General features: G+C 46.9%; 1 protein-coding gene across 1 annotated transcript in view; it reads left to right on the forward strand.

Annotated features, from left to right (window-relative positions):
• The window catches only part of LOC144173957 (guanylate cyclase soluble subunit beta-1-like), a 156,642-nt gene that overhangs the window by 72,162 nt on the left and 59,869 nt on the right, over window positions 1-24,611 (forward strand). Inside the window, exons 2-5 of the mRNA XM_077702332.1 lie at window positions 12,790-12,863; window positions 14,903-15,006; window positions 18,513-18,752; window positions 23,178-23,343. Coding sequence (XP_077558458.1) covers window positions 12,790-12,863; window positions 14,903-15,006; window positions 18,513-18,752; window positions 23,178-23,343 — 584 coding nt within the window. The remainder of the gene's footprint in view (window positions 1-12,789; window positions 12,864-14,902; window positions 15,007-18,512; window positions 18,753-23,177; window positions 23,344-24,611) is intronic.

The following is a 24,611-nucleotide window of genomic DNA, read 5'->3' on the forward strand; positions in this document are numbered from 1 at the left end:
TCCTCGACGCGTTTAAAGGGGCCGTGCGGACAAAACACAAACAACGCTCAAATAATGGTCATTCCTTTTTTTCTCCATCTAATTCGAAAAAAAAGGGAATGACCATGCGACCCACTAGTTCATTTCCCGCAACAGAACCTATCATGTGATATGTGGCAGCTCTGCGGTTGGCTGAGGCTGCCAAAAGCAAACACAAATTAGGCAGGGCTTACAAGCTTGCCGAGCTAGGTATTTGCGCTTAAATTAAGGGCAAAGTCTTTTTAAAACAGTAAGAACGCTGGGGTAAACAGCGGAAGTTACTAAAAAACACGTGAACATAGACCTACCGGTGCGTGCTGCTGTTGGTACTGCGTGCACTATGCTTGTTTTAGCTGCACAGCACTGCGGCGCTTTGGGGTTGTCTCAGCCGACACTGGCCGGTTGCAGAAAGCGACGGTGTCTTACCTTACCATATTTGTCGAGCAGACACCATGTTTCACGAAACGATTATTTTCTACCTTAACAAAAACAAGATATAGGCACAAATGCGGTCAAAAGAAAAACAAAGTAAAAAAAAACGGCCCTTCGTGGTAAGGTGGCGCCATGTTGGTTGACGAACAGGAAATACAATCGGCTGCAGATTGGTTGTCGAGATGTCATTGCAGACGTCATAAAAGCAGGATTTGGCGGGAGAATCAAAATTTAAACTTAAATTGAGTAATTTCTCAGTGAGTAAAGCATCGTTTGCTTCCGGTCAAGCGCTGCGGGCACAACATCTCTCGAATAAAACAAACTTGTATTTTGTCTGCATGGCCCCTTTAGCAAGGAAAACGCGTTCGCTGTGAACGTGAGGAAGCCGGCGGTAGCGCCGACGCTGTAGCAATGTCGCCTGTGCAAGGACCCACTAATGCGGCAAAACGAGTAGAGGAAGCGCAGTTTTCAAATGTTGTGACGAGCGCATGAATGAAAGGTTTCTGCAGGGACAAGTGAATAAAGAGCGCTGTATGTGCAGGCGTGTGGCACGGACAACGTGACATGAACCTAATTAACTTCGGAATACTTTAAACTACTTCTTGATCACGGGCTTCATATTTCGCCAAATAAAAGAAACATTAAGGTACGCAATATCTGGCGTTTACTAAAGCTTCCCGAGACAGGGATGCAGGGAAATGAATAGCACCTAGAAAAACTTCTTCTCGTGTGCACCTTCTGGTCCGGAGGATCATACAATTTCATTCTTACTCTTTTTTAAGATCGGCGTAGACTATGCAGTACCATTTAACTTAGAGGGTATCGCAGGGCAGGAGCGGGTAGAGGTCAATTAGAAAAGATTCGTCCGGCAGGGGACGTAAATATGCTGATTATAATGAAGATGAGGATGACGATAACGCTGCAGCTGTGCAGCTTGTGACGTAAAATGGCGGTCTTGGAAAGCCTGCACGCTAACGCACCCGAAAGACAAGCCTTGTAATCCGGTAAGATCCAATAAACGGCGCTACATGTTACCGCTTTATAGGTGCATGTAGGGAGAGTGAGGCCTACAGTCAAGCCTTGTTTATTGCTGGAACTCGCCACTGGGAGAGTTATTCAGAGAACATTTTTATGTTATATGCAACACTTATATATACTACAAATTTTTTTCATGTGTTTTCTATACCGAACGGCGGCGTCGGAACTTTGAAAAAAATCGAACACCTTTTTATTGGGAGAAGAGCAGAACTAATTTTCCCAGAAACTTTAATTCTATTAATATTTTTCGGTGGTCTCATTTTATTCCACGACGGCCGGTGGCCGGAGGTGCAGGCCCGGTAACGTATGCGTGCGGGAACGACCCGAAGAGATGGTGGGACCCAACGCTTTGCGCTGTAGAAACAGTTATCTGCGTGCGCGCTTCTCAACTTTCACAGCGAAGCTGCTTACCTCAAGACCTTGTATGCGTCCCCCGCATGCGTGCCCAGGAGCATGGGGTGAGGAGGGTGGGTGTACCCTGGGTGAGTACTCAAAAAAACCTGATAGCGAGAGAGGGCACCTTGCAGAAGGGAACAAGGCGAGGAGATGGTAGAAAGAGTGCGGCGTCGAACGCGACACCGCCACTCCTACCTCGTTCACGAGAGCACCACCGACCGGCAAGATGCGCTTCTGTCAGTCGTGCTTTGTTTCGGAAATGTGTGCAACCTAATGTAACCAAAACAGCTTAGCTGGTAATCAACCACCATAGCGACCGTACGAATCGTTCGGACCCCTAATTTATTTCTGTAAATCCGAGAAGTCACAAAAAGGACACCGGCCTCATGAGGGCAGGTTAGATATAAGAGCCACACAGCTGTTTTCTCTTTGTTATGTTACCTTTCCCAAAATGGCCCTCTAGGGTTTCGCTCACTTAGTCGCTGTCAACTGGGCCGGCTGAAACACATTGATTGATTCTGGTGTTTAACACGCCCATGCTGTTTAACGCGCCCAGTGTTGGGCTCCCGATTAATTTTGACCACTTCATCTTTAACGCGGGTTGAAATCTCAAGCACATGGGCGTTTTTGCCTTTCGCCTCCATCAGAAAAGCGGCCGCCGCGGCCGACACTCGAACCAGCGTCCTCCGGCTGGAACACAGTATTTTCGATGAAAAGTACTGTTTAGTATAGTACAGAACACCGCACGGGGCCGTTAGCCCCCACAAAGGGGGGATGGGGGGGGGGTAAATGCGGCAGCGTCATAAGCACGAAAAAGTTACTTGAAGAACGGGCACGCGTATCGTCAGGACTCGGAAGCATGGCACCAGTCATGAGTCTGAAAACGAGCGCTGATGACGAATGTATCCGGGGCGCCTTCATGGGGAGAATAAAATAGAGCAACGGCACGCGGCCATTGGCAACGTCACGGCCTGAGGGAAGAGTGTTGAGATAGCGCATCGCTTCACTCTGATTCTTAAGTTCGGTGTCTCCAGTCACGTTTGCAATTGGTGCAAAGAAAGCTGGGTTGGCAATACAAGCTCATTGGCACGGCAAGTATCTGCTAAAGTATTCACTGTAAAAAACAGTTAACAACACGAAGAACTTCGCGCTGTCTCGCCTTACTCCTTCTTTTTCGTTGTTCTTAGTTTAATGCAATATTATATGTGCACATACATCAAGGTGAAACATTTCAGGAACTGTGCGGCGTAGTCATAGTCGGAAAAGTATTTTGTATATCAGCCTTGAGTAAAATTTGTCTTTGACCACTCGCCTGAACTGTGCTACTCGTGTAAGTGTTACGCTTATAGTACATCCTGATTGCCTTTAAATTACACGCTGTCCAGAATGGAGTCACGTTCAACCTAAGGCAGAAGATTTGTGGAGGGGATGTACTGCCTACGGAGGCTCTGTAATTCGCGTAGTCTTAAAGGCGTTTCGTGAAACACGGCCGCAGGAATTCGGCTTCCTTGCAGTAATTTTGCTATTCATGTTCAGACAGTAGGGAGACAATTAATATTTTCTGGGTTATTATTTGCGTTCACGTACTATGCGTGGATTTACAGATGATTCCGTGTGCGACCGTGCATCTTACAGGTTTAAAGGGGTCGTGAAGAGATTTAAAAAAAAAATGTGTTGTGTGTGCGCTTATAACCATGAAATTTTGATAAATAAACAATGCATACCCGTTTCGTTGCCCGATATCCGCAAAAAGGAAAACAATTGCAGTTACAGTTTCACCAAGGCTTTCCTTCTCAACTCGTGAAGTGACGTTTCAGTAAGTCAGTAAGAAGCCAATCATAGTTCTCCCTCGTCTGCACAATATGTCGGCATAGAGTGGGCTTGAAAGGGTCAGATAAAGCTACAACATCGGTGCCATGATGAAACTCGCCCTGCCACTGAACGGGAGATGTTTGATCTCTGATACGACTGATCAAATGGTCGAACTTTCAGTCAACAACGCGGGCGAGTGGTGCAGGCTGAAGTAACCACGTTTAATCTAAACTGGGCATTCGTAAACTGTTCACGCTGTTTTGCACGAGTTTAAACCGTCGTTTTGCACAAATTCTTGCACAAATTTGTCGACGTCGGTCTCACGTGGCATGTAATGTGAGTTACACGAACGTGAAACTTCTGACCTGACGAGATAAATGACCGAACGCTTAAAACTAGAATTTATTACATAAACACGTTTATCGAAGGAACTTCGAGTAGTCGGAACTAAGTTAAAACCCATCCATCATTTACTCATCAAGCGCAAAAATAACTCGCGAGAAGCAGCAGCGCCGAGTCCCACCACCACGCAGTTCAATTGCTTTCTTGTTTCCTGCATTAAACAATGCTGTTAAGGCTGTTTCGTTGATTGTATACGCTCCCCTTTGGCTTACTGCAGAAGCGTAAACAGTAAGTTGGCGGTTAAAGCTCTGGCTTGATTGAAATAATGAAAACACAACAGACTTTTGGGTTACAAATGCGAGGCGGCTTTTATGTAGCAGTGTTTCTCTGCGCGCTTCTCACGTGTACGACTAGGCTGGCCGTAACGTTGGGCTGTCCCGGAGACCGCAAGTTCGAATCGCACATGGGGCAATTTTTTTTTCTTTTGCTTGAGCGGTTTTGTGCCATTTCATACAAAAAAGGTAAGATGCCGAAGAGAATTCGGCAAAACAAAGTTATATTCACCAGGGAAACTGGCTACAAACTATACAAACAGCCAGTAGGTCTGAGTTCTGCTGCAATGGTTGCCAGACGACTGAAGCGGTCACGACACCACTCACATGGATAGAAAACTGTTTTTTGGCAACGAATAAAGGATGCATTATTTTTAAAATATAGGGTTTGCAGCTTTGCAAAACAATATACACAAAGAACGTTGAACGCCTTGAATTCTCGAATGTACTTGACGTGACGTCACTGCTAGTTGCACTGCCGACCGACGACGCGCGCATGGTCGCCTGCGATGCGCCTAAAAACGATAATTTCGAATGCACCTCCTAAATTCCAGAAGAAATGAATTGTGAAAATATTTGTGATTTATGTCCTTAAAAGGTCGTTCATGCAGACAAAATTAAGTAAAGACAAATCCATTTTCTCTTCACGACCCCTTTAAACACGATTAAGAATTAAGTCTGAAATGCAACGTTTGTTTTGCCCTGTTACTAGTGTTCTTGTACAGAAAATTATCATAGGCAATGCTTTACGGTCTGGCTAAATAACCTGTGCGTTACTTCGAATTCCCAAACTTTTTATGTTAATTAACATTCCATACGTTCACCTGAGCCGCTCGGGTTCAGGTAAAATTTATTTTACTATCTCATCTTTATTGCTAGAACAATCGCTTCGGCCGTGTTTAGAAGAAGCGACGACGTGTTGAGCCGAAAAACGGTCGAGGCTTTAAGCCACCATGACAGTTAACAAAGTTAAGGTTATCAAAAACGTTGAAATATATTGTTCTGAGCTAGGAAGCAAGTTCTCTTCGGGCGTTAAGTTGAATCTTTCCTTTTCTGTTCTTCATAGGTGATGGTCAGTTTTGTTAATGTACAGATCGGTTTATTCTGACACTTACGTACGAGGTTTGAGACTAAAATAAAGGGAAATGTAAAAAGACACTGAAAAAACGTTACTAGCATTGGTAGCGTCGGCATTGAAGTATTCAAGCGTACGTTAAACAAAACAAAAAAAAGTAAAGGAGCAGCCACGTTATGTGGATGTGCAGATATTGATGCCTAGCGAAAAAAAAAAAAACGCCCGTTTCTAACCTTCACTTTTATTCGATTACTTCTACCCCCCCAACCACGTACCTAAAAGGATAAATAGAAACGCTTGCTTAACGACGATTCCGTGTCATCGAAACGCTAAGAAGTTCATTCGATGTGGTTGGATTTTTAACGGAGCGCACGTTGAGAGGAGCGTACAGAAAATACAATCGTGACACCTGTCTTACGTACTTGAGACGTAAAGTCATGAGGGAACATTGCGTGCTACATTACACTGCGGAAATATTTGTTGCTAAGCGCCGTCAAAGAGTAAAGGTTCTGCCCCTTAAAGTAATGCTTGAATGGGCTGATTCTGGTTCGAAAAAAAATACACGCAGAGAATTACTCTTAATACCTGGTAAAACACAACATCAATGAACGCTGTTTTACTCCAATTCGGAGAAGGACTTCTAGGAAAGCCAAAAGTCCGACCGGGCTAGTGTAACCCGTAGCGGCGGTGACGTCGACGACTGCACGAGCATCCGTCTTCATCCATCAGCGATGCTATCACCTAATGGCCCCGCGGCTGGGTGCAGTGCGAGTCTCGGGTCACGCTTGCGGCTCGCGCGCAGCAGTGGTCCACGGGCGAGTCGGCAGAGGCATGAGCGCACACTCGGATTGCATTGAACTTCATTGGTGCACTCCGTTTCTCCGAAAAATTGCGTAGACTTCACAGGCTGCCTGCTTCGCTTGGCAATATTCTTTTCTTCGTTTATGGATATCGTTTCCTCCATGCCGGTGGGCATAACGTTCTGAGGGTGAAGCCAGAGCAGCATAGGGCGCAGCGTCCTGGCACCATGCCCTGGTCTCGGGCATCCCTTTTCGCGGCCAGGGAAACCCTTTTTGCATCCTTCCGCTGCAGGAAGGCCGTTCGGAACGCGGTCCAACGAGTGATGCACGAAGCACGGTTGTCTGCGGTAATGTGACTCGGAAGAGATAGTCCTCCCATAAACGGGGCAGGACGGGGCTTTCACGTCTCATGCATGCATCCGCTAGTCTGCGCGCGCTGAGTCTCAGGCAACGGTCGTGAGGAGCTCCCAGGAACGGGGAAACGGCTTCCTTATCTGCCCTCGTAAATCACGCCGAAGGAAGCGCGGGAAAGCAATAACCTATTTAGAAGTTTCAAATGCTCCGCGGCACGCGGGCAGCGACGTAGGTGCAATGGTGATGCTTTAAGCGTCTTTGTTTTTCACCATACATGATCGTAAATCGTATTTGGGCGTGCGAATACATCAAAAGAATCATTTGTTCAGATTTGTGGACAAATCATACAGTGATCCCCCGTTTTTCCACATATTGAGAACAACAAATGGCGCACTAAGGTATCTAGATTAACGTATCTCCGAGAAATAGCGACTTATTCTCACTACAAAGTTCTGGCCCGCCAGCCTTGAGATCTCCATCTGTGGCCGCTAGTTCCTCGTACTGTTCGCCAAGAATGCGTGTAGAGGATCTTCGTCGGATTTAATTGTGTGTTGTATCGAAAGCCTTCAAACAGGGAGTGACGCATGGTAAGGCAGGCAAGTCTACTACGATTAAAGCCAAATCCATCCTCTGCTGCTGAAGTAGTTGAAAAAACGGGAGATAATAAAATGATTCTCAAACCGCATGATTCTCAAACCGCATTCCCTATACCGTTTCTGCATTTCCCAAAGTTGCAGTATAATAATGTGTATTTTTTTTCTGCCGAAGGAAAGAAATGATGTAGGTGTGTTATATAGGGTTTATTGTTGCATAGTTGATTGATTGTAGGGTTTAACGCGCCGACGCTACATATGCGATGAGGCGCGCTGTAGTGGAGGACTCCGGATTAATTTTGACCACCTGGGGATCTTTAACGTGCGCTGAAACCTTGAACACACGGATGTTTTTGCTTTTCGCCTCGTTCGGAAAAGTGTTATACACAAAGTGTTATCCAGCATTTTGAAAAGTGTAACGGATGAGGCTCAACCGAAACATAGTTTACAATTTCGCAAATAGTCGTTAGCTACTCGGCGTCAAGAATAGCGAAAAAGTGTTTTAACACTTCTTGTTCCCATTTAAATAAATAGCGGAATAGTCCACACAACATTTGCCTCACAATATTGTCGCAGTTGAACGCGCTATAGGCTCTTCCCCGTACTTTTAACCGACATTCAGACAGCATTCGTAATAAGGTTTCGCAAATTATTTTTAAAAACTCCTGCAGATGCCAGTATGCTGGTAGTCTACGATGCGCGAGAACACCGTGTACGATAGCCACAATGCAACTCTCTTTATGTTGAGAAAAGTTTGTTTACACATACCATTGGCATTGTCTCCAGTCGCCATGAAATTGTCAATGGCACCGTCCTTCCTATGACACATTGCAAACCTTGCAAACTGTGCACAAATTTTGAGTAGTTACCACTTTGTTCTAGCATGCTGTCGATGTTGCTATATTCTTCAAGGTCGATCGCTAGCATCAGGCCTAACGATGTTTATCAACGATTTACAACGCAATCATTGGTGTCACTACGATTTGAGCGAGCCCCCCGAAAACTGTTGTGAGTGGTCGCCTCGTAGCCCGGATGCGGGTAGGGGCAAGTGCTCACTGCCAATCCGAGCATGCACCCACGGCCCGGGTAGTACCGGGCCAGACGGCATATCGCGATAGTAGCAGCTACAGAAGGATCCGCATTAAAATAAGTGTCGGGTAGGAGAGACATGTTTTTCCCACCATATTGTTGTTTAGGTCGTAAGAACAACCCCAAAAGGAGCAACCCACCGTAGTCCTACGTTTATAGGATTCCTCAATCAACTAATAAAGCACCACTCGTCGTGTGGCTGGTCACCTAAGACTTCATCTGACAATAGCGTTTCGTACGTGTATATATATATATATATATATATATATATATATATATATATATATATATATATATATATATATATGCGTACAAGAGTATACATAAAAGAGGACTCCAACTACTTCTAACATGACGAAAATAATATTGACAAAATTCCAAAATATTGCTCAGACCAAAACAAAATGCGTTTGCATACAGACAAAAATATAAGGGCAGAAGTATAGCAGAATCGGCGATTTCTAGGTATCCCCCCATCTCTAGGTATCCACTCTATGACCATAATTGTCCACCGGTCGTCGGTTCGTCTCACTACACAGCCAGCCCAAGTCCATTTCTTTTTTTTTTTTAACTATGACATCTTCTACTCCAGTTTTTTTATCTGATCCAGGTAGCTCGTATCCTGGGTTACGTTTAAAATTATTCATTCCATGGTCCGTTGAGCCGACCTAAGTTTGCTTTCTATTTTTTCAGTGAGGCGCCAAGTTTCAGCTCCGTACGTCATCACCGGCAGTATGCACTGGTTGTAGATTGTTCTTTAGAGTGACAGCGGTACCTTACTTTTCGTTATTTGGCAGTGCTTTCCCAGTGCTCCCCAACCCATAAATTTTCTGCGCCGGATTTCTCTCTCGTGGTTGGGGTCAGCCCTAACCATCTGTCTGTCCTAGGTAGTTGTATTTTTTTACTTCATCTTGCGTTTTGTTTTCCTACGCTGAAGAGGACGGTCGTGGTATACGTATTCCTCATTAGTTTCGATTTATTCATATTTATTTTTAGTCCCACGGCCATGCTTTCTGATTTTAGTTCCTCAAGCATTGTTTGCATTTGTTCTGCAGTCTAGTTAAGCAAAACTATAGTCGGTCACAGACATCAAATGGCTCAACTCTTTCCCATTTATTCTTAATCTTATGTTTCCCCGTCAAGCTTTATAAATACCCACTCCAGACATGCCGTGAATAGTTTTGGAGAGGTGGTATCTCCCCGTCTTACTCCCTTTCGGATCGGAAATTTATCGCTTTGCTTGTGGAGGGTTATCCTGCCCTTGCAGTATTTATATATATATCTTCTAGAAGACTTATGTAGGTTTCCTCTATTCCTTGTTGTTTTACGCTTCCAAAACGGCTGTGGTGAGAACGGAATCAAACGCTTTCTCGTAATATATCAATGCCATGTAAATGGGGTTAGTGTGCACTGCGGATTTTAATATCGCTTAACTGACGACATGGATGTGATTCAAGGTTGAGTACCCTTTCCCAAATCCAGCCTTCACGCTGGGTTGATGGGAATCCAGTCTTGCACCTGTATGGCCAACTATAAAGTTGGTAAAGAGCTTGCAAACAATTCAGAGTAGGCTGATGGGTCTGCAATTCTTGAGGTCCTTGGGATCTCCCTTATGAATCAGAATAACATTGGCGCTTTTCTAGGCTATAGGCATTTTTTGAGCCTTCGAGAATTCCGAAAATAGCACAGCAAGCTTCTCGAGTACAATATCTCGTCCCTTTTTCAAAAGATCTTCGGTTACGCCGTCGTCACTCGCAGCTTTTCTTATTTCCATGCCTTTGAGAGCCCTTCCAGCTTCCTCTTTAGTTACTAGTGGCACATCGAAGGTTGAGCTGGTACTCTCAGTACTTTCCCCTGGTATAATGTCACTGGCCTACAGCCTGGTGTGGAGTCGTTCTGCTATCTTTATTACCTCGCCTGAGTAGTGCGTAATCTTTCCCTGTTCTCCGAGTACGTAAATTCGGTCTTTGAATATATACAGCTTTCTATTGGTTGCTTTCAAGCTTCCTTTTTTGCAGCGTTTCCTCGATCACTGCCTAGTTATACGGACGAAAGTCTTTTATTTTATTTGTGTTGATCAGTTTTGACTGCTCGGCTTATTCAATCCGATCCGCCGTACTTGATAATTTCATGTTCCTACGTTTGGCAATTAGTTTCTTCGTTTTCTAAGTTAGATCTCCAGTTTGTTCTATACATGTTGCTCCTCCCACAGCTGCTGCTGGTTCATTGAATGCCGATGTTAGGTTGCCCTTTAGCCTGTCTACACTGACCTTGTTCTACTCGCTCAAAAGCGATAATTTGTTCTGAAGAGTTATTTTTAACTCCTGAGATCTGGCTCTGACTGATTCCATGCGGGGTTTCTTAGTTTTCACGAATTTCGTTCATTCTTTTTGGAGATTCAGCCTTAGCTTGCATATAACCATTCTGTTATCGCTACTACGAACGTTACCATGGCAAAACAAAAAACAGCGCACAGAAACTGAACGGCAGACAAGAACGAGGCAAACACATAGCCCTTGTTTGTCTCTGTCTTGTCTTCCGTTCAGTTTCTGTCCGCTGTTTTTTTTTTTTTTTTTTTTGTGATTATGAAGCAACTAGCCCGTCTTTACACTCTAGTACCGAATCTTACGTCTTGCATGATACCCGTGTTGTCACTTAGAATGAAGTCAATTTCGTTTTTGATTGTACCATGGGTACTTTTCCATGTACATTTCATATTATTTCCTGTGTAGAAGAATGTGTTGATTAACATCAGGTTATTTCTCTCTGAAAATCCCACCTGTGTATCTCCTCGACTGTTGCGATTGTATATTCCGGATTTTCCCCCTGACCTTTCTCCCATTTGCTTCTTACCGACCTTTGCGTCTCCCATCGCAATCGTGAACTGCGTTGTTGCCTTCATTGCTGATTCGACGTCTTCGTAAAAGCTATCTACGGCTTCATCAGCATAGGTTATTGTTGGCGCGTAGTCGTTTGTTTGTATTGATGACAACAGCCGCGGCCCTCTCGCTAATGCTGATAAACTCCTCCATGTTTCCTGCCATTTCTGAGTGGATTAAAAGTCCCACCCTATGTTCTTTCTTCTCTTGGGGTCCACTATAGCACAGTATATTCTCGCTAGTGAGCTCCATATGAAGCCTTCTCCGGTCCTTCTGACTTCGCTTAATATAAAACCGACCTATAATACCCCACTTAATGTCAGAGAGCTCCTCTAGTAGCTAAGCTTCCCTCGCTAAGCAGAGTGCGTGCGTTCAACGCGCCAAGGTCAAGTTCCAATGGCGGTCTGTCCGGACCCAGAGATTCTTAGCAGCCTCCGCTGTATCGCTGTTCTGACCGCCGCCCTGGACAGGTGCTTTACAGCTTCTGGGGACTGAGGGCCGAGAGTTGAGTTGGTTAGTCATTGGAATTGGTGGCCAACTACTACACCATGGTGGCCAGATCCTTCTCTGGTGGGGGAGTGATGTTTGTGTCCCTAAGAGCTTTCCTAACATGGCTGAACCTTTCTAGTGTAGCCTCGTAGGTATCCGGGATGATGGTTACTTCCGGAGCAGGCAGCACTGCATACCTGCATGGGTTGGATGCAGAGAGCCAGATGAAAAATAGCGAGAGAGCGAGAGAAGTTTCCCGCCGACGACGTTGCCGCGCACGCCTGTACGATACTGAGCCAGCGTTTGTCTGTTTGGCTTTTTATACGCGCGTTTCTGAAGGAGTAAGCTGATACGCTGGCTTACTGATGAGATTCACTGACGTCTGGCCGTTAGAAAGGTAAGCCACTGCCATGCTACAGTGGTTAGCTACAAAAGCTGGCTAGTTTGAATCTCAGCTGGCCAAAGAGAAGTTGACCAAAAGAAGCTAAACTTCTCAGCTGGCGCTCAGCTGGCTATTTTCAAGCTCAGCTCGCGCAGCTCCGTCTAAGCGTGTCCGCCATGAACGCATACTTCTCGAACTTACGGTGACTGTTTGTTTACATTTCAGCTTGTGGCTTTAACTTTACAAAAAAATTGCGCCTAGCGTGCTGATTCACCATCTCAAACTATTGGTACGCAAGCATGGCCTTTCAAGAGTCGCGTATGGCCTTTCAAGAGTCACGTTGTCGCGGAAGTTAGCTAGCTTTGTTTTGCTTGTGCGTTACTCACTGCGCGCGGCCACCCCCGCGGAAAAAAGAAAGCGTTTATAAATGTAATTTGGTACTGCGAGGTTCAAATTTGGTACAAAGGTGCTCTAGAACCTAGGAGTACAAAATGATTAGACACTTACTAATCCTTACATTAACCGCTCTGTTAAAATCCTGATTTGCAGCGATATTTTATAATCCAGGGTGGTAAGGATACATATTTCGTGTTTAGGCGTGGCAAGTTGGAGGCCAGATTTGCTGCAGCCCCTGTTGGGAAGTTACCATAGCGCGCATAAATCATAGACAGAAGTCGCTGTTTCACTCTGTAGCCCTCTGCTTTCTGTGGCTAAGCACGTAAAACAGTAACGCGAAATGATGTTCTGGTTTTTTACAGTACGGCTTCATTCACTGCGCCCTGGAGGATCTCGTGACGAAGAAGTTTGGAGCGGACACATGGAAGATGCTGTTGTAAGTGTCACTCTGCTCGCTACCGTCCTGGGATACCCTACGCTAACCCATTTGTCACGGTGTACGTTGAGCATATGTGTACACAATAGTCGCAGGTACGAATAATATGTAAGGAAGTGGATCTACAGGTAATAAAGGGTAAAACGTAACAACGATTGCGGAGGAGTGTATTCGGCTGTAATGTATTTATGGTAACCTAAAAGGGCGGATGGCATTGTGGTAAGGTAATTCTTCTCTAGTAAGAATAGCTAGGAACGTCATACCTGACCACACGTGATGCGATGCATTTTTACACTCGTAAACACTTGCCCACATCACCTCAACCACCCATCACCATCCACCAACCATCCATACATCAACCATCACCTCCTCACTGGCGTTGGCAGAAGAAGACATGCCGCTGTTCCTCGTATACGGACTAGAATCACAATACCTACTTTCGGGAAGGACATGCCGTGCGCTGCTGTTCACCAACAGGAAAAACGGACCGTTCCTCACTAAGTCCAGGTGACCTTGTTATGTTGTTGCCGTCGGCCTGTGCAATATGCTGTAGCACCACGAGATGGCGCTTTTACAAATATTGAAATAAACATGCTGCTGGCCGGGTGGGCATTTGGACCGAGCGTAGTGCGTGCGCTATCTCGGCAGAACATGACAGACCCGTGACCCCTTCTTGCGAGGATCAGAATCGAGATGCCCCGCATCATTCTGCTTGTCCCATTAGTAAGGGTTTCGTTAACGGTAACTATGCGTCTGGACGTACGTTCGTGCGTGCGCATGCACGGTAAGGTTCTCGCTTCGAGCTAGGCACGTGTACAATTCTACGACAAAGAAAATGGCCGGATTTTCTGTGCATGTCACGACAATCGCCTTACTTCTTTTGTGAGTAGTTTATCTGCGATCGGCCCACAGTTTCCGTCAAGAGATTGCTGAAATTTGCAGGTACATACTTGCCCGCATAACGACAGCGTGTAGTACGACGCGCACGAATTAGTTTTTAGCGGGTGGCTTCCTGAATCAGAAGGAAGACTGTTAGTAGGAGATATACGACGTGTAAGACGTTTTTTTTTTTTTAAAGCAAAAGGTTTCATAGTGGGACCGATGGCGTCCCGTCAAAAGAATAATGCATTTACCCGTAGACCGGTTGGCCGACCGAAAAGCTCTGATAAGATCTCTGTACACACGGCGCGTGCGTGAAACCAGGATTCCATTGCGTCAAAACGGTTACTTGAAAATCGCCAAAAAGAAATGGTTCTAGATAAGACAATACACGCATCGATCATGCAGGAATACAATAGTATATCTTTGTCTCAATTCACGTATCGGTGTACATTTAAATACTTTGTAGATGCATTTACTTAGTGCGCAAAAAATTGTCCTACGGATTCGTTCTACGTTTGCGATTTCGGTCGTTGAAGGATCGATGGTCGATTGGAAGCCCTTTCAGCGCAGGTTGGATGTACTTTTAGCGAAGGTTTTGACGCACGTTTGATGCAGTTTTGATGATATGAAGCTTTTGCACTTCTCTCAACTTTCTTTAGGAAGTGATGGTAAGTTTGGTTCTGCTTTCTTACAACCGAGGCTCATCTGAAAGTCCGTGGGAAGGACTGCGCAGGATGCAACCGATATTTCTAAACAAAAAACCAACCAGTGAGGCCTAATCCCGTTGGCGGGTTAGGTGCGCTAAAATGCTGGCACCGGTAGCCAGAGACGGTGCAGGGACGTCACGCCCATACTGTCGAAATATATCGGTCGGCTGCCTGTGGTAGCAGTTTTAGAATCTCGTAGGAACTGGAGTTGTGGCCCATGGCGTTGTTTCCGCTCCCTCGCATACGTGTCTTGACTCCAACCAATCCGCTACCCATTGTAACACGTTCTACTAGACGGCATCCCACGACCTGTGTACGACAAGCACCAACACACGCTTCTGATGCATTTAGCGTCAGTAATTCATCGGAAGCCACCACGTCTGCGGATGCATCTAGCTGCGGAACAGCCGTCCTCCAGCGGTTAATCTTTCTTGTTGTTGTTGTTTGCAGAGAGAAGTCCGGCATCACCATGCACGGGGCGTCTTTCCTCATGCACAAGGTGTACACGGACGACATGACGCTGAAGCTGGTGGCTGCAGCCTGTGAAGTCCTCGGTGAGTTCTTTAACGGTAACACCTGCCGAAACAGCCCTTGAAGACGTGACCTGATCAAATGCAAGTTATGCAAAATGAATAATATTTGTAAATACGTGAAACACGATAACTATACGTAATTTTCACAGCCAAGCCTTCGGAGAGGATTCAATGCATATTTAATGTGTGACCTTGTTGCGAACACTGGAAGATAGCTAATAGATCCTAACAACGTGACCTAATCCCAAACTAAGCCGCAGGCTAGCTGGCTAAAATTCCTCCCTCCCTCACTCCCCACCTCTCTCACTTTCCTTCCTTCCGCATTCGACTAACGAAGGTGTTTATTTTGTCTTATTGGCAATACTTCGTAACGACAGCATGGCGCTACCACAGCAGAGATCAAGGCGAGTGCGTCGCACACGAGGCACACCATGTGTGTCGTACTCGGTTCATCCTCGTCTGTTTTAACGCTTTTTTCTTGTTACAGTTTCTCTTGAGGTCGAAAAGCCGCCGAGGAAGACGCATAGCACCAAAACACGGAGACTACATTTATTCCATTATCTAGGACGGACGCAGATAAGACTCCGTAAACTTGCCCTGGAGATCACACTATCCAAATGAATTACCCAAGAATTCAGCTGAGGATGTATTTATTGACCCGCATCTACAGCGTCATCTTCCACTCGGCCTCACACGGTCCAATCCAACCGTTCTTTGTCGTCTCTGGCTGGGAGATAGAATTCATACATCTTGAACTTCAGCGTAATAGACAACGAGAGGAGGTAAGACGACAGGACGACGCTGCACTCACAACTGTGTCGTCCTTACGTCTTCTTTACCTCCTGTCTTTGTCTATTACGCTGAAGTCCAAGATACATAACCAGTACCAACTCGCTCAAATGTAGATACCTTTACAGTCGTATTCATAAATGCGTACTCCTGTTTATTCGGAACGGTAGCCTGTGAGGCGTGTGAAGTATGTCATACGCCGGAGACCATATGGCATGATGTAGGTGAGCGCGCATGTTTTTCTTCAGATTTAAGGCAGCTCTCTTCAACTCTATGAAATCTAGACTCTCGGCGGCCGTTCTCCGAGGAGAAACTCCTGGGCCACTGCCGCTCTCCGTCATCTACGTCCAAGGTGACAAAACCGCTCGTGTGCTTACGGCCCCACACAACCCCAAAGGCGGAGTCGTCAAAGAATGCAGATCTCCGGCTATTGGTTTCTTTAGCCGAATCTTATTAGTTAGCTACCTAGCGCGCAAAAGTGAACCATACACTCAACCACTGCACACGTCGTATGAACGCTCGCTTCCCAAGCCTAGCCCCGTAGATTCATTAAAGTAGCCCACCGCGCGCATGCTTTCTTTTCTCGTTCATGCTACTGTTCATTTCCTCAGGGAGAAAACCTCACATTACAAGATCCTTCGGTGCTTAATCTTGTCAGTGAGTGAGGCGCATGCAAACCAGGCACTCGCGGCCGAAAATCACTTACAATAAAGAATCAGAACAAGATGAAACAGGCTCTAGATCGCTTTTAGCGGGATTATATTGTCCATGGTAGCCTTGCAAAGGAATTCCTCGTCGAAAGATAGGTAAATGATTGCAGAAAAAATGTTCTCAAAGTACATAACGGTTGTACGGTTCCTAGAGAATCAAAATGGGTTTACCGCACCAGAGGGTGTCTGCATATTGCACCTTGGACAGGTTTATTAAGAAGTGCGCCATGCAGCCGACGTGAGAAATTTAACGTAAAGGGGTTCCTACCGAGCAGAACATTGAACTTACGCAGAAGTTTTTTAGCAGTTAGGGAAGAGAGAAGGAAAAGCTAATTTTCGTTCTTGGGAACAATGAGTTTGGCAGGCAGAGCGAATAGTTTAAGGGAAACTCTAGTATATTATACTGAGTACTTTCCCTCGTACGTTGCCCAAGAAGTGCCCTTTTGTTGCGGGCATTGCTTGCATAAAAATCCAGTACCTCTCCGCGGCCCAGAATGTGCCACTCTCAGAAACAACGGCGATGTCGGGTTCTTACTCGGTCATGATAGGCTCCAGAAGACCCACTTCGCAGGCTCCGGAAGATGTCTACATTTTTTTTTGTTCTTACAAACGTAATTTTCAAGCTCCAAGTCATACACCTAGGAAAAAAAAGTTTCATACGAACCTCTACGATAGAAATTTCATATTAATGTGAACAACCTGTTTATCGGCACCTGAGTGTTTAAGGGACGGCGTCATTGTTTATTCGGTGACTCATGTCCGATGTGTTATCCGTTAGCGCTCCATCACAGGCGAAGCAGGTTAGATTGAGACTTGTGGCTTAATCGCAACCCAACGTTGTGCCTCGCACCGTGACTAAGGGCCCATTTCTGTTATCGTTTCATAAAAAGCGATTAGCAACTGCCCTAAATCGTTCGTGGCCTCTGTATTGGACTTCGTTTAAATTGGCATATTGAGCGAGAACAGAAGAAAATCAGTGAGGGATCAGTGAGATATGGCAAATAATAATGCACTTGAGGAAATAATACCTTATAAACAAAACTACAGCTCGACCCTTTTCTTTTTTGGGGCCCTTTCTCTTTTTTTACGGGCTCGACACCCCGCAGGAAGGGGCGGCAAAGCTCTTAGGAAAGTCCACACAGAGGCTGGAGAATGGAAACATCCTCGAACACGGTTCAGTTTGACTAACAGCCCATTGTCACTTTCAGCGAGGCCTGAAGAGTGTCACTGACAAGTCAAAACCATACTGTTGCTTGCTGAAAATCGGGCATAATAAATCGCGAAAAAGCATCACCCAAAGTGACTGCTGCCGACGGGTATGCAACAAAAAGTGTATAGCAGTGCCACTACAGTACACGATTGGTTGTTCGCATCTAGGTATTCACCTTCCTTCTCATACAGATTCAGCTTGCGGTTCTTTTGCCGTTGTTGTTTTACACAACGCCAACCGATTAATGCCTTAACCTGTAGGCACTGAAGGTATAGGGGCTGAAGGCTGTTGTTATTAAATGCCTGATAAAGAGAGCGCGAATGACAAGGGCCGAGTAAGAACAGCCATGCTGCCGTAACAAGAAAGCGTTTGTGTTGTCCTCTTTATTGTGGTGTCCTGTATGTTTTCCTCTATTGTGTTGTCTCTATATCTTTACATTTCCTGAGCAGTAGGTACTTCAATCATAGCGGTCATTTTCTTCTTTAAAACATCGCACACAGGTAAAGTGAGAGTCACAGATCACAGATATGTGAATACATTTACCTACGTCGCAGTCCATGATATCATTATCGCGGTGTAACATCGCTTTACGTGTTTTTATAAGTAAATTACGCATAAGCGGTTGCACATGAGTAGTACTCCCGGCAGCCACACTAAAAGGAAGACGAAAGAAAACTTTAGTTTGCCTTTTGAGGCGCTGCGACCATGACTAAGCACCTAGGCTTGAACATTGGCAATCGCAACATATTTGGGACGTTTTCCGGCTTCCTTCCGCTCGTACGGAACGAGTCGGGCATGCATCTTGTGCGTGTGTGCAGGGCTCGACCTGGACACATGCCTGGAGGCGTTCGGCGAGCACTTCCTGTACTTCTGCCAACAGCACGGCTACGACCACATCCTGCGCGTGCTGGGCTCCAACATGGCCGACTTCTTGACGAACCTTGACAACCTGCACGACCATCTGGCCTCCACGTACCCGGGCATGCGTGCGCCCTCCTTCCGTGTCACGCCGGGACCCTGTGGGCAGATCCTGCTTCATTATTACAGCGACCGAAAAGGCCAGTTACAAGCACGTTACGTTACATGCAGAGTGAATCCGCCCCATCCTTACATAATGCGGATTGTGCGTTCAGCGTAGCGAACTGCAGACAAATCGCTTGCAGGATGAGTGACCCGGACACTGCGGTGGCTCCGTGTCACAACATTGAATGTTGCAAAAATATAATTATGCCAATGGTGAAAGTTGAGTTTAGTATCGGGGTTACAATATTCCTTCATGAAAGAAATGTAGGGCGGGCACTTTCTTTCTGAACTGTTAAGATTGCAATGCCTTAGTTGAGTTGAAGGTACTTTTAGTGTACGAGATTAAATAGCTATAGCGATACGAGCCGCGCGATTCTGAATGCATTCAATTGCAGTGAGAAAACCAAATCAATGAATGTACGTCCTATAGTGTCACTGAGCCCCTTACACGCTGCTGTATTTTCCCTGTATCCTAAGGTTACATCAACTGAAAGTATTACCATCTTGGGCACGTGAAATATCCCTGCATTCTTTCGCTTTTTTGGTCGTCCGGAAGGCAAAGACTTGGCAAAAATGCGGGGCAGCTTATGATAGCCCCTCGATAAATGTAGTGTGCTTTCATTGATTGGTCGTAAAATGTGAGCCGAGGGAGCATGTCTGATCTTTTTCGAAGTCTACAAGTTAGTGGAAATGTCCGAAATATGTGTGAGGGTGTTCCAACAATATGAATAAATTAGGAGCCATTCCACTCCGGGAACGCGAATGACCGGAGAACCTTCTTAGACACAAAGGTGGCGCAGAATTTAGGTGAAAGGTATGGGCAAATTTTTTTTCTCCCGAGCATTGACGGCAATCATTCATAAGAAAGAATTTTGCGCCTCGGGTACGATACATGCATGCAAGCGCCGACATAAGTTTTGCTGTGGTTGAACGCGGTTAAGCCAAGTTTGTCGAGCGGAAGCTAGGTGTTTGGGCGACAGCGCGCACTGAACGCGCACACAATTGCACGGCAAGACAAAACACAGACGATACTTGGCGTGCCCCCGCTGTAGGCGCGAACGCGCAGTAAACTTTGATCCAGCAGCGCCTCCTTGTATCATTTTCTGATGGCATACTCCCTTGCTTTTTTCCGCTGTACTCCTCCTCGCACCCCTCCCCTCAGAATTGTCTAGCGTTTAGGCGCTGCCCCTTCGGAAGCGCACGAAGCACTGGCTTGGCCTTGGCTGAACTTGCATTTGAAATAGCAGTTTACTGAATTAAAAGCGGTCTAGCACGGGTCTAACCTGCACGAACGCTTGACTTTATTGCGGTCCCTATTGCAATCACCACGAACTGGCCCATTAATTGCTGGTTCCAAGAACTGGCCCACTTATTGACCCTACTGAGAACGACCAGCATTTGTTTATTTTCTCTTACCCTCCCTCCACATTCCTTTCGTCCATCGTGACAAGTGGTCATCGTCTTCTAATAGCGGTTCTCTCTCTCTCTCTCTCTCTCTCTCTCTCTCTCTCTCTCTCTCTCTCTCTCTCTCTCTCTCTCTCTCTCTCTCTCTCTCTCTTCACATCCCTCCCCTTAGAACAAACGAGCGATTAGACGCTTCTAATGAGGACGCCGTCGGCACCGCGCAATGGTCCGGTCGGAGCCGAGGCTTGGTCGGAGGCGCTTCCGTTGGCGCCGTGAAACCGCAAGAGTTACTTGTTTGACATTGGCTGAGCTTGAAGGTTAGAGGGACGCTAACAGGCGTTTTCTGGGTTGTTCAGGGAGTAATAAAGTTCGATGAAAATCTTCCATAACACGGTTTTTGCGCTGCAGAGCTTAAGCACTGTGCACCAAAGGAAGTCATTGCTAGGTTACCCCGGACAGCAAGCACAAAAAGCTAAGACACATGAGAAGCGGGGTGGTGTTTCTGCTTAAGCCAGTTTGATTTCAGTCAGTGTGCGGCGCGCTGAGCATGGCGACCCTCAGCGTCGTGCAATTGGACAGCAATGCTACCGAATCCACAACTAATAATGAGTGCTGGCGTGCCTTTTAAGATTTTATGGCGGGAAAGGGCCCACTCAGCAGAACGGTCGCTTGCCGGCGTTTGTAACAGCGAAACGGCTCCTGAAATGACCGGAGGAGCCAAAAGAATAAGACTAAACTAATTGAGTTGGGAAAAAAATGGGAAAAATTGAGGCTGGATGGAAACGAACACAGGGCCCATAGAAAGCAAGTCCATCACGTATTTCCGACGCCACTTTACCTTTCTGGCTTTACCTGACAAAAGGTCGACCTAGGGAATGCATTGCGGCCTGTGACCTAGAAAATGTCGACATCCAATGCACGTAGCTCAAGGTAACACAAGTTTGATGCTGCTTGGAACGTTTTTAAGCTCAAAATTAGGGTAGCCATCCGTACAGAAAGCTTGTTCAATTCTTTTTCGCTTCTTTGTCAAGCGAAAGGGAATGATGTGTGTAATCCAGCTCTCGCTATCAATCTATGCTAAAAAATGTGCCTTTGTATATAAGTTTTTTTCTGATGTGAGCCCCGGACTCCCAAACAAGCAAAAGTGAAGGGGGGGGGGGGGGAGTGGGGGGGGGGAAAGGGGGGGGGGGGGGGGGCAAGACAGAAAGCGCACAAAAGGCGAGACAAGGAAAACGAACTTCGAATTCATCTCCGCCGAGGCCGCCTTCCGCCGGCACCTCTACTCACAATGAGGGAGCTGGCTCGAGGCAATGGCGTAAAGACGTATTACGGCAGTCCTATTGCTTCATAAAGGCGCAGCCACAAAGAATACATCATGCTCATATCGAGATGAAAGAGCTTCCCCTTACCGATGTGTGCAGCTGACTGCTACTTTGATCTCCACGAAGCGGCACTAATGGCTGCTTCTGGAATAAGGATCCTGACTATTCCAGCTCAAGCCTAGTGGTTTCGAATGGATGCCTCCTTTAGCCAAGTGCCCAGGGAAAAAAACAGAGAAGACATAACGCCGAGACGTATGATTAGGAAGGAAGGCACGCGACCTCTCCTCCAATGTCCCGTTTCGTTATTTCTTTCTATATTGCGCCACGTCTTCACCCCTGTCGTTTATAGGAGCCCGAGACCAACACATCTGTCTTGTCGCTTTGTCACGCTCCTTCACCTTTCTGGAGCATCGATCGCACGTATTGATCGTCACGTTCCTCCGGCAATCTTCTCGGCCCAAAGCAGCTCCAGCAGCCCCTCATCTCGAGTCTCCTGGCCGCCCGTGATCTTTGCGGGGGCGGCAGAAGGGAACTACTGCCTTGTACGACAGCACAAAATACACGGACGGAAGGAAGCCACGGCCGAGCCGTATCAGGGCCTGCTAGTTTGTTCGTTCCGGCTGTTTCTGGTCTCTCTTTTCGCTCTTGGTTGTACTGTGCGGTCTTATCGAAAGCTCAGTTTTGACTACCGCGGCGGTACTACATACGCGGCTTCCCAAGTATTTGTGGGTGGGCGTTAGGCGCCGTGCTTTCTGTAAAAAGAATGGTATCATGGCCCCCCTCCCTAAAGAGGTTTTTATAGTAGCCGCCTATGCACTGCTCCTAAAGAGGGGCTGGGGCCAAAATCTCTAAAATGCAGGCCGTCATTATGAAATGACGCGGTATTGGCGTGAAGAACACGTTTCTGTGCTGTTGGCGTCTCCATACATCGTCGTCGTAATCATCGTTTCATATAGCCACGGTACTAAAACACCGGGCCACTCGTTTACGCCTCGCTCTGGGGCGTTTCGTAACTCGTACTAAAAGAACACCGGTGCACTCGTTTACGCCTCGCGCTAGAGAGCTTCGTGCTTCAAAGACAAGAGACTTTTACAGCAAAGCTGTATCCTCTACCTTCAAGCGGTTTCGTCTCCGTTCACAAGAACGCCAAGGCGCCAAGAATACACTTGTAAACTGCATGCTTCACCCCTTCCCAGGTTTCACGTTAGTGGAGATGGCCCGGGATTTTTTCCTTGGCTCGGGCGCACTATCAGCATGGCGGGAGGTTGAAAAGGACACACAGTGCTCCAGCTCTTGTTGAGCAAAACGACGGCTCGAAGTGACGGGATGGTGCATGCGATCAAACGCAGGCGAAGCATCCTTTTCAGCTTCGGCTAGTTACGTGGTACAGCAGCGACGAGAGTCAGAGGAAGCGAAACGATGAGAAATAAAGGTGCACTTTGTACGCCGGCGGCTGAAAGTCACTTGCGACGTGATGAACGACGTGATGAATGATGAAAGCTCTAAGACACCGCCGCAATCGTCGTGTCAGTGCTGCGATGCACCTTAGGCATTTTGTCAGCCGTACGAGTGAGTAAGTGAGGATTTTTCCTCGCCACTCTCACTGAGAAGTTCTCTTTCAGCTGGCGAGATGGCTATCTAGTTTGAAGTTGTCTTTACGTTCTATTGACAACCGCCTCAAGGAAGGCCTTATTCTGACAAACATTACCCCCCTCTCTCTCTCCCTACTCGCAGGGCTCCACCCAATCGTGCTGGGAATCGTCAAGGTGGTCGGGAAAGAGTTTTTCAACACTGAGGTCCGGGCGGACATATCCGTGGTGTCGGAGTTTGGAGACAGAGCCCACGTCACCTTGGAAATAACAGAGCAGAACAAGGAAGGCAAGAGCTGCCTGCTTCCAAGGTCAGTGGCATACATCCATCTAATAAAACATAAACAAGTAAAAAAAAATAAATAAATAAACGCCCGCACCTGTAACATCAGAACCAGGCTCCCAATTGTTCAGTACCGTTCAAACGAAAATTCGAAGCGGGCCAGGTCGAACTTGCACAGCCCGTGTAAAAATGGGCGGGAGAGCAGCCCGAACTTCTAATTTGGCAAGCTACGGAACACGAAAAACAGGTTGGGCGGTCATTTTTCGGTGACAGCAGCAAATACTATGGCTTGCTGTTTCTCCACCATTCCCACCTAATTAGCAAAGGGCCCACGTTTCCTGTCGTGGCTTCTGCACGACAGGGAGCCTTCTGCACGAGCGTGTCGAAGAAGCGGACGCCCGCTTGCCAGAAAGGGGCCCGGAGGGCCAGCTTGCCGGTGGCTTGTAGCGGTTTCTATAGTTTCTTGGCGTCATTCCCTGAAGTTCCAAAAATGTTCACACTTGTCGGCAAGGGCCGCGCGGCAGATATCTCCGGGCCTTGAATCAGTGCCACCGGTTGTTATAAATCAATAGATATTCTCTTTTCGCAATCATGGTACTGTAGTCTTTTTTTATTTATTTAAGGCCCTTGGATTGGCTCGCAACCCACTCGGGTATGAAATTGGATTTCCTTTTTGACATTCTTGAATGTATTGTCTCACAATGTAAACCGTGGAGAGTACGTAGTGGCTGGACGCCAGCGCCATCTTCCGAGCCAGCACCAGATTTTATTTTTCCCCGAACTCGCCGGAATCAACCGCGGCAATTTGCGTGATGAAAATGTGGCGTGCGGACGGGATGCTGAGAACCGAGAGAGAGGACGCAACGTAGCATGGCCGGCGTGGCTGATAAAGGAACGCAGTGACAGCCTTGACGAGGCCGCGCGTTGCTAATGCGTGTTTCCTTCCCCGGTTCCCTTCGGTTTTTGCTTGCCAGTGCGAACGCGTATACGCCCTCCGTGCCCGTCGTCGCGTTCCGTTCCCGAGGGAGAACGTCGGCGTTCGCGAGCCCCACGTGTTTGCGGGACGGCTTATGACGCCCTAAATTGCTTATGAGCCTTCAAAGAAGCGCCGCCAGGCCACCCCGCTCAGCGTGCTCCGGTCGCCGCCTAATTGCGGCTGATGCGACGCCGTTTGCCCCGGCCCCCGCAGTGAGGGTACAACGCCGAGGGCCCACGGTGTCACGGGCGTCGGCGCTACTAAACGGGCCAGCATTCATTACAGTCAGTTACTTGGATAAGCGAGCCAGCTTCCTTCCA

The sequence above is a fragment of the Haemaphysalis longicornis genome, unplaced genomic scaffold (assembly GCF_048455015.1).
Source record: "Haemaphysalis longicornis isolate Haplotype H1 unplaced genomic scaffold, Haemaphysalis longicornis Haplotype H1 scaffold_3, whole genome shotgun sequence".
Taxonomy (NCBI): domain Eukaryota; kingdom Metazoa; phylum Arthropoda; class Arachnida; order Ixodida; family Ixodidae; genus Haemaphysalis; species Haemaphysalis longicornis.